At 39.9% G+C, this 11222-nt stretch overlaps 1 protein-coding gene across 1 annotated transcript; it reads left to right on the top strand.

Annotated features, from left to right (window-relative positions):
• Nucleotides 1-3668: 3668 nt before the first annotated feature.
• On the top strand, nucleotides 3669-10511 carry sbk1 (SH3 domain binding kinase 1). Its single transcript, XM_053494867.1, has 4 exons — nucleotides 3669-4103; nucleotides 6114-6298; nucleotides 6457-6659; nucleotides 8550-10511. The coding sequence occupies exons 1-4, from the start codon at nucleotides 4063-4065 to the stop codon at nucleotides 9315-9317; spliced, it is 1197 nt and encodes a 398-aa protein (XP_053350842.1). The 5' UTR covers nucleotides 3669-4062; the 3' UTR covers nucleotides 9318-10511.
• The last annotated feature ends 711 nt before the right edge of the window (nucleotides 10512-11222 follow it).

The following is an 11222-nucleotide window of genomic DNA, read 5'->3' as shown; positions in this document are numbered from 1 at the left end:
GAAGTATAACAGTGCCAGAATTCCCCAAAGCAAAACAGCATGTTGAATTACATGAATTGAAAATAAACTTTTTACAATAAAAAATTTTCTGCATTGCAATTTGATCCGAATTAAAAAAAAATCCTTATAGCACTTACAGCATTTAAATTTTTGGCACTGCAATTTATCGTGTACACTGTGGATCAGACCGCAGCAATCGGGAATCCTTTGCTCTTCCTGTGATATCCTGGATGTGAAAACATGATTTTTTTTCGACCTGAATTTGTGATGTTAAAAAAAATAATATTTTTAAACAGCAATTTAGTAACTTGAATATTTTTGCATTAAATTTTAAATGCTTGAATTACATTTTTATTTAAAATATCCAACCACAATAAATTGCAGTGCCAAAAATGTCAAGCATTGTAAATGCTGTAAGGATTTTTTTTCAATTCAGACCACATTGCAATGCAGAAAAATTCAAACATTTTTATTGCAACAAGTTTTTTGTTCAGTTCATGTAATTCAACATGCTGTTTTGCTTTGCACCTTTACACTTCCATATTATGCAACTATACACGAATCACAGCTGTCTGGTTCTATAGCTGAAGTTTTCAAGCCATGACACTTGTTATCTTCATGAACATACACTAGAACAGTGATAGGTTCAGGCTGTCGGGTCTGCTTTATGTTAATGCAATGCTTACAAAAAAAATTGCAGCATAGAAATATTGCAAAATGTTGTTTTGTTTTTAAAGAATAAATATAAAAGGAATTAAAAGAAAGGAAGAATGACACAATACAAACATTTTCAGTCATTTTAATCATGTTTTTAATACAAATACTGTATTTACTGGCCATCATTTTGTTCATTACTCTATTATGGTATAGGTGGTGTCCTGGGAAAATGAATCAATTTGTCTTTCATTCAATGACGTTCTTGAATAATAGTGAAAGGGGGAGACGTGAGGGATTTCCGTCCCTCCTAGCACAATCCTGCATCCTCTAGTTCCTGCTTCAGTAAATCCCAAATGCTAGTGTTTCAGAAAATGTGACGCAAACGTGTGGGCTTGCAGAAAATTTGCTTGGACGCAGTTTGTGCGCAATTTTTAGAAATAAGCCTTTCTGCCAGGAATTGTATCTACTATAAGGGAGGAACAAAAAACCCACAAGATTTAAGGATTTTAAATTTGGCCAGCTTTAAAATGGCACAGTGGGTGTCAGGTGCACCGTGTCGGCCGACCTTCTACTAAAAAAAGCAACTACGCCTGGTTTCTGTTGATTTGGAAAGCATCTTACTTCTCAAGATGGCAACTCATCATTAGTCCATATCTTTGTGAGCTGGCTGGCAGGGCATATGATGTGGAGATGTGAAACTGTAAAGGCGACAGCACCTATTTTTAGTTTCCTGGCTTCATATAATGCGAGATTAATTAAAATCCGACAGTAACTTAACACTCATTCTCCATTCTTTACTATTCTTTTCTTTTCTGTAGATAATTGTGTTGTAAAAACCTCAGCTAAAATCATCCTTCATCTTTGCCATTTAATATCCTTCATCATAGTCTTGAGTTATTTGTGCTGTATGTTTGAGCTCGCTGTCTGGTTGAAATGTTAAATACCACCCAGGATTAAGCTGCATAAAGTAAAAGTCATAATTTAATAATGTAAGTTAGCCTAAGCTTGGGTAAGAAAGGGTTACCTCTGTCCTAAATTAAAAGTGGACAAGTGCATTATGGGCATTCTGTCCACTCGAGGGTACATTGTAGAGCAGAAAATAGCGCACTATATACTAAATATGGTGCAGTTTGTTCAACATGGAGCGAGGCTTGGGTTTTTGTTTCTTATACTTATACCAGGCACTGTATTTGACACCTCATTACATCATTTAGACCATTGAAATGTTTCAAATTCCTGTGACTGGACTGAAACCAAATCACAGCCAATCTGCTTGAAAATTTGTGATGCTTTTCTGCTAAGGGTGATTGTATAGGGTGGCTATCTGAGTTATCTTTCTTGTCAGCTCGAACCAGTCTGGTCATTCTCTTCAGAATCTCATCAACAAGGTCTTTCCGCCCACATAACTCCCGCTCACACTCACTCAGCCACATAGCACAGACTGAAAAATAGGCATAAACAGTGCAGCCAGTTTTTAGGACAGAGCGTTACAGGAGAAAAACAGGACGCCCTGGATAGAGAAAGAGAGAGAGAGAGAGAGAGATAGAAGATGATAAAGCAAAAGTGGGACACTTAAAAAAAAACAGGCAAAGAGTAGGACAGGAAATTTGGAAGATGTAAATGATAGAAGAAGAAAGAAAACAGGTATATATGCATTAGTGTTAATAAGAGAAAGTAGTAAAGTCCTGAGGACCATCCTGTAGTGGAAAACTGCTCAATGATATACACAGTTTATATAGGTTTGGATTTATTTTCTACATTCTACAACAATACTGGAAATTTCAAAACTATGAAATAACACTTATGGAATTAGGAAATTAAGTAACAACAACAACAACAGTCATTTGTTATTTTAAGACACAAAGGTCAACTGTAATAGTTCTTGCAAGAACATTATTGTTAAGTGCATTTTGCAAAACCCATCAAGCACTATGATGAAACTGGCTCTCATGAAGACCATCCCAGGAGAGCAGGAGCAAAACTTACCTCTGCTGCAGAGAAGTTTATTTACCATCCTCATAAATCACCAATTAACAAACAACACCAAAGACATTATGAAGGCTTTACAGAGCATGAGTAGCAGATACATCTCAATATCAACTGTTCAGATGAGATTATTGTATATTTTGGATAAACGCCTTCAGCATTGTTTTACAGTGTAGAAAGAAAAAATCAGGAAAGACCACGAAATTAGAGGGTGTGTCCAAACTTTGTAGTGTATACAGTACATTATATATGTTATTTAGCGATTTTTCAACACAGGAAAGTCATCATACAGTACACACTCTATATATTAATTTTCATCTTCTATACCGCTTATCCTGTATTAAGGGTCAAGGGGGCCTGAAGCCTGTCCCAGGAGACTTAGGGCAGGAGGCGGGGTACATCCTGGACAGGGTGCCAATCCATAGCAGTGCACATATAGACACACTCTACAGGCAATTTGGGAACACCAATTAATTTGCATGTGCGAGGAGAACATGCAAAATTCATGTGTACAGACCCGGGCCGGGAATATAAACCATTGACCATGGAGGCGTGAGGCCACTGTGCTGGCCCTATATACAGTATGTGTGTGATGTAGGTGTGTGTGTGTGTATATACACACACACACACACACCTACACAGTATATATATATATATATATATATAGGGGCGCTGGTGACTCAGTTGTAGGTGCCATGCAAAAGGTCCAGGTCCAATTCCTAGCCAGTGCCGGTCCCAAACCCAGGAAAAATGGGAGAATATATATAATATTAAACCCCACCTTGTGCCCAAAGTCTCTAGGGATAAGCTCGAGGCCCCTCGCGATATATATATATATATATATAATCATCACAGTTCATATGGTCCCTACAGTATTTCGCATATATTCTCCTCTCATATGTTCGGGCGCTAGGACCATGCTCTCACGTGAGCGCGCACGCGTGCGCCCCGTGTTTTTTTTCCCCCCTTCTTTATTTCTTCATTATTTATTTTTTTTTATACACACCGGGAGCGCGTGCCGCGACGCACTCTGAACTCGACCGCTTTTGCCCCCTCGTCAGGACACATGACGCGCGCGGACGAGTGATGATGGACGCCGTCCTGAGGAGCGCGAGGAACTAGGTCATCCGCGCGCGTGTGCGCGCGCCGAGCAAACAGGCAACAAACACCGGAGAGCCCGCGCGCCGCGCACACAAAGAACACCAAGTCCTCTCCTTCTTCTGCCTTTTATCTTCCGTTACGCACAGGCGCGCGAGGACACCCTGCTGTAGTCTGTTAGAGACAAAATCATATTAAAGAGATTGAGTCAGGGTGAAGTTTTTTATTGTTCTCAAGCAGGAACACGGGTCCCTTTCGGTGCGCTGATTGTTACCGGAGGCGCGTGCGTTCGATCCTAAACGGTGACCCGGTGGCGCGTGGATGCAGGAGCATGGAGCTGAGAGAGAGGGCGCCTGCAGCAGGTGAGACCTTAAAAGACCTCGTTATAATGAAATATGCATTATGGCTCTCGTGCAAAAAAAAAATAATAATAATAATATTAATAATAAACTGAATATATTTTGGCTCACTGGCAGAAATTCAGCCATGTCTTTGTGTATCATAATATATATATATATATATATACAGTATGTACACAAAAAGAATAGAATCACACAACTTTGGTCTTTGTGTGTGTGTAATATATATATATATATATATATATATATATATATATAAATGACACACAAAGACATGGCTGCGTTTCTGCCAGTGAGCCAAAATATATTTAGTTCTTAAAATGTATATTTTTGTATATATAAATAAATGGTATTTCCACTTGTAACTGAAAAAACAGCACATTGTGTTACTTTCACCGTCTTGTGTTCTATAATAAGCTTGTGTACGAGAAAGGATGCCAAAATAAACAAGCAGGTTTTTATGAGGTCAAGGAGCCTTTTTTATTTATTTTTTTTTAGTTTCTAGCACAAAATCTGAATAGAAATAAAATGTTCATCAGGATCAGTACATTATGACATTGAGTTCACCAACAGTGTCACTGGACTGACTGTCTGTCCGCGTGCACAGTTATTGGATATGTTCCTGGTGCGTGCGGCGTCTTACTGAGAATCATGCAGAGGGAAATTCGAAAAACAGTTTTTCATTCCATGTTTGAAACCACTGCTATAGCCATAATGGAATATAAAACAAGAGTGGTGTGTGTGTGTGAAGAGGGAAAAAAATGTTACCAGCGCTCTGCTGCATTAAGAAGGTGGAACACTCTGTCGGTCAAAACAGAGAATAAATATGCAAGGAATCAAACACTTCTGGGAAAGTAATCAACCTCTGGATACCACAGTGTCTATTCGGAGTCATCGGAAACAAGTCTGAGCTGTGATTGGATGAACACCAACTCTGCATGAGTTTCTGCATTCGGCAGTCAAACCTAAACCCTTACAACATCCACTTATTCCCCATTCTTTCAATAAGGCATCTCTATCTTGAATTATTCAGGGAATATACTAGAATTGATTATGATCTAAAGGGTTCAATCAGGAATTAAACAGGATTCTGGTTCCCGAACCCCCTACAGCTGCTCAGGACATTTGAGATCGCAGAGGTTTGAGTGTTTTGTACTTGATAACGCCACTGCAGCAAAGTAGCAGTGATCAAATACATTTTACAATACATTATAATGATTTCTGTAGTTGCATAAACACTCTGATATAGTGCACAATAACACTTTAAGTAGACGTGGCCTAAACAGGGAATATGAACCCTTCCAGCACACCCATGAAACCATGAAACCTCAAGGGATAAAAAACAGATGTCGATATTAATAATGTGCTCTGTTTTTGAGCTTGTTAACTAACATCTCGCTCACACTCAGACCAGAATACACACCTCAAAGTCACAGTCTTTTAAACAAACTTTTAAACACTCCGTCTACTATTTGCCTCTGTTTTGAAAATTCGACATTATCCGTTCATTCTAAACAATGTATTCGGATTCAGTTACATCCCTAGTGCATTACAGTACTGACTCACTGCTGAATCCATAACAAACACCAAAAAGCAGGAAACCACGCATGGCATCAGGTATCACATGTAGGAGCTATATTTTTCCATATTTGCCTGTGTGTATACAGTAAACGATGAGTCTTTGGAAGAGCTGTTTAAGCAAAACAGAGCAATAAGAAAGAGACAGAAAGAGGAAATTGAACCATGTGGAGGCACAGTTAGTGGGTGGTGATATTCCAGCCGGTCAAGCAGAGCTTAGGTAGACATTGCGCACCAGGGCATTTCTTAAGGCTTTAGCACGTCTAAAAAACAAAACCCTGTTTAAAGGTTTAATCTAAACTTACGCTCGTCAGTGCTCTAGTACTGCAGGTGGCGCTGTTACATTTTTATTACAATGAAATCGCATAATCTTGTTTCTTATATCTGTACAATGCACCAAAGCGACATAGATAATGAAAGCAGCCATTGTTTCAGTGCCCAGGTGGGTGTGTCCGTGGTGGCGCGTGGCACTAACGCGGGCACTGCCCCGGTGGAGGACATGCAGGCGCTATCGATCACCACTCTCTCTGCCTCTGAAGTGGAGCAGCAGTATGAGCTGATCGGTCCGTTGGGGAAAGGCACGTATGGCCGAGTAGATCTGGTGGCTCACCGAACACAAGGTGAGTGTGAGAGTGTGTACTGTATGGCAATGTGCAAGAGTGAGAAACAAAACCGTACTGTGAATTACTGTATGTTATACTGTATGTTAATCTAGAATAGCTGAGGCTGAGTATATACTGTATATATTTCTGTACTGTGATCCTGTTGTGTGTAACAGGCGCAAAACTGGCCCTTAAGTACGTCAGTAAGAACAAGACCAAGCTTCGGAGTTTTCTCCGTGAATACAGTCTGACGGCAGCCCTGAGCTGTAGCCCCTTCATCATCAAAGCTCTGGATGTTCTGTTTGAAACCGAGGAGAGTTATGTATTCGGTCAGGAGTATGCGCCTGCAGGAGACCTCTTCGACATCATACCTCCCCAGGTAGAACACACCGACGATGTCATCACTATAATGACTGCTGTTGTCAGTTACATTTAATGCTGTGCAACATCCACACACAGAACAGGAACACAAACCAATGACAAGACAGAGGCGGAGACGGGACTAGAACAACAACAAAACGGCAAGCAGTACTAGCCCTACTCTCCGCCCTGCAAGGAGGTAGAATTCGTGGCAGTGCTCGTTACCCGATTGTGAACAAATCTATCTGAGTTGTTTGAGATTGTCGACTGCAGCAACATGTGGTAACGTTCTTGCTTTGGGTTTTTGTGCTCCGGTGGTTTATTACCCGTTATAGCTTTTTTATTTTTTTATTTTAACCATCGGCACCAATGGTTGGTCACAGGGACCAATGACTTAAAGGCAGCACTCATTGCGGTAAGGGAAGTTACACGGCTGAGGACCTGAATCCCTTACGAATAAATTTTTGAATTCCCAAAAATGTAGGAAATACGCACAAACTACTCCAATCTGAATGTTCTCAAGACGAAAAAAAAAAAGAATTTCATAAAAGAAGGTGCCTGGAAAGTTCCCTTACCTCCATCACTCATTCCTCCTCCACTGATCTCTCGGCACCGAGCCTTGTTTACTCAGCTTATTTGAATATTCTAAAATAGCTGCTGTCTCCGTCTCTGTCTTTCCTCAAAAGCAGTTTTAAAATTTTATAATGATCTCTTATTTTTGTATTTAATATTGAGTTAGTGTGTTGGAAATACTATATACTGTATATATATATTATACTATATGTATAACTCTCTCTCTCTCTCTCTCTATATATATATATATATATACTCTTACTGTATAGACAGAGAGTTCCCAACACGCTAATTTAATATTGAAAACGATATACATAAAATGCGGAGAATTTTATAAAATTTTAATTTTATTTAGGACTATTTTCCTATTACAAATAATGTAAATGTGGATAATCTGTCCCAGCCACCCATAAATATTACCAATACATAAATGAAAAAAAAAAATAATGTACAGTACCTTTTGAACACATATCGCTCATGGCAACATTGGTATTGTGGGTTGACTCTTTTGAAACAGCTTCCTTTGATGAAAAAAATAAAATAAAAAATTCAAATTGCACCCAGGCGTTTGCGGAAATTTCAATTCTAATGGTAAAAATTCCTAAGAAGGGCGTCCGTGTGCCGAGGTTCTGCTGTTGAAATTGAATTTCTTTGGCTCATGGTGTGACTTGTTGCTTTTTGAGATCTTTAAGTATGGTCCAGCTTGTCAGACAGGTTCTGGTTAAGTGACTTTTTTTATTCAACAGGCCTGGCAGTAATCAGGCCTGGGTGTGGCAAGTGAAATTTAACTCAGCTTTCCACAATATGTGGTCAATTATTCATGATTCAGTGGTGAATTGGGATGGGATTACTTTTACACATCGGACTGGGCAGGTTTAGGCTTCTTTCCCTTAATGATCATCATTAAAAAACTTGCATTCTGTATTTACTTGGGGTTAATAAACAATACATTACGATACAACGATACATTAGAACATGTTCTAGAAGAATTCATAAATTAAAGTCTTTAGTCTTTTTATATTCTCATTTCTATATATTTCACTCTGTCGTTTTTCCCCGAGGTCAGGCTGGACCTCCTCACTGAACTGCAGCCTCGGAAATCTTAATTCTTTTTAAATTAAAATCTTTCTCCTAGAGATTTGTAAGCCTTGGTTTGTTTTGTTTTTTTCCTCGACTGATAGTTTGCTCATCTTCAGCTTTTATACTGAGCTCTTTGGAATCTTTTGATTAACCAGCCCCCTCATTTAAATTTCCTTCTCTCTCTCTTTTTCTTTCTTTCTCTCTCTCTCTTCTCCACCCCTCTTTGTTTTTCTCCTTTTCTCTGTCCTTTGCTCAGGCTGGTTTGCCTGAGGACATGGTCAAACGGTGTGTGCAGCAGCTCGGCTTGGCTCTGGACTTCATGCACAGTAAAAGTCTGGTCCATCGAGACGTGAAGCCGGAGAACGTGCTCCTGTTTGACCGCGAGTGCCGGCATGTGAAGCTGGCTGACTTTGGAATGACACGGAGGGCAGGCAGCCGCGTCAAGAGAGTCAGCGGCACCATCCCCTACACGGCAGCCGAGGTGTGCCAGGTCACAGGCTCGGAGGGCATCGTCGTGGCAACGCCGCAGGACGTATGGGCATTCGGCGTGCTCCTTTTCTGCATGCTGACTGGAAATTTCCCGTGGGAAGCTGCGCTGCCCAGTGACAACTTTTACGCAGAGTTTCAGCGCTGGCAGCACGGCGCGTGTCCCCCGGGCACCGTGCCCTCACAGTGGCGCCGCTTCTCTGACGACGCGCTGCGCATGTTCAGCCGGCTCCTAGCCCCTGAGCCTGAGCGTCGCTGCGGTGTTAAAGAGGTTTTTTACTTCCTAAAATACGACCTCCTCAACCATCATCGCAGAAGAGCTTCCTGTAGAGCCTCCAGAGCCACACGAGGCTCCGCCCATAAACACGGAGAACACGCCTCCGTCTCGGGCACTTCCTGTCTTCGGCCCACGCCTCTCAAACGTAGCATCCTGTCAGAGCCGCACTCGTCGAGGGAGGAGCTTTCAAAAAGCCCCTCCCCCAATCGACAGGACAAGAGTAAGATGGTAATGGCCACGCCCATCGAGATCTGCGTATGAAGGCGTACCCTTGCTTCCATATTCGTACAATTAATTAATAGGAATTAGGCCAACCCTGGCGTTGTGTAAGGAAGGGAAATACAGATCGAAAAGGAAATCAGGCCATTTGTGTAGATGTAGCTGAGGATATCGTAGTTTTATTCGAGAATACGCAGACTGCAAAGTCAGTATGTAAAGAATAAAACATAACAGGCCATGCTGTTATGGGAAAATAATCAACGACAGAGTGAGACAACGGTACAATGTTGAATCATCGACAATCCGTCATACTTTTTTTAATCCGTTAAGGTAAAACTTATGACTGTTATAGCGCGCTGAGACTGGAGACTCCTTCCATAAATAAAACATATAAATCAACATCACCTGGCAGAAAATGTTTCGATATTAATGATTATGTAAGTCTTGATTGTAGCTCGGTTGTTATCGCTCTTTTGGTACGAATTTATTGTTTCAAGCAAGAAGAATCCGAGAAGCAGATCTGAATGTACGACCTTCACAACGTCCTTCGCTTCCTCTTTAGTATGAGCAAATTGTGATAAGAGATCAGCTAGCTTTATTAAAGCCTGTAGGTCAATCACGCACTTCTTCTTGTCATTCTTCTTCCTTAATCCTCGATCGTTTAGAGAACACAATGAGAACCTCATCCCCAGACAAACTATTTTGCCCGAGGTGCTCCTCCCCTTTGTCATGTGACTCAACGACCCAGCCTATCAGGGGGCTGATCACCTCAGAGGTTCTTGACCCATATGCATTTCTACAGACTGTAACCAATACGGCTACTTCCTGAATGTGGACATTGTACAGTATGTACACAGGATATGACATCACTCTCCTCGAGGGGGAAAAAGTATCTGTAGATGACAGGGATTCTTTATTATACAGTACGTGTGTGTGTGTGTGGTTGTGATTACTATGTCTGTATAAGCACAAGTTTTTTATAGCTTGTTTAAGAAACTTTTAAGAACTGTTGTTGAACAAAGATCGAGTTTGTGTTCAGGTTGTGCCATCATGTAGCTTTTTTTGTAATTGTAAGAAATTTTTCTAGTGAATATCCTGCGCAGAAGCGAACCATAGTAGCCTGAAGATTAGGACCTGTTCACAAAGGATGTCTGCAAGACTGAGATATTTAATCATTTTAATATTTGGGTCAAATAAGATAGCATTACGAGGTTACTTTTTAACTTTTAAAGCAAAAAAAAAAAAAAAAAAGTAGGGCAAGGTAGGTAGTGTAGCGCTTTGGATAACAGCTGCAGCATTGGATAAAAAGAAAAAGAAAGAGAATAGTATTAAAGCATTTAGCAGGCGGTATGAGACGTGTTTGTTTTATAGAACAATTGTTCTTTGCTAATTGCATCATGTTGAATAAAACAATGTGAACGGGCCAAACTGAACCATGTATAATGAATGTTGGTTTTATTGTGATCCGTCCAAGAAATATTATTAATAATTATCATCCATCACAGACATGTAAGTAATATTAAAGAAAATAATTCACAAGCAAAATGTTAATAGTTGGAAAAGTATAAAACAATCTTATAAACCTGGACAAAAACAAAAAAAAGTTAGTAGTCAAAAATAGTTTTTGAATGTGTTTTTATGCAGCATTCTAAAAACATTCTTTTACAGGAGTCATCTGCTATTCTGTAGGTTATCGTACATTTAATTAGTTAGTTAATTAGTTAGTTTAAATTTATTCAACTCAAAACTTTTCAACCCCTAAAAAGGTTCACTTGCTTAACAAGAAGTAAAAAGCAAATTTTTCAAAAAGCATGGAGATAAGAAAATCAACTCCTAAACACTTTATTTTCAAAGATCTTATAATTTCAAGCAATGATGTCTCTTTGATCGTAGAGCTCTGTTCTCCAAATTAAAGCTTAAAAGAAATTTTAAAATGATTAACACCAA

This window comes from Clarias gariepinus, chromosome 4 (genome assembly GCF_024256425.1).
Source record: "Clarias gariepinus isolate MV-2021 ecotype Netherlands chromosome 4, CGAR_prim_01v2, whole genome shotgun sequence".
Taxonomy (NCBI): domain Eukaryota; kingdom Metazoa; phylum Chordata; class Actinopteri; order Siluriformes; family Clariidae; genus Clarias; species Clarias gariepinus.
The sequence above is the reverse complement of the archived record's forward strand: the minus strand, read 5'-3'. Positions and strand labels throughout refer to the sequence as shown.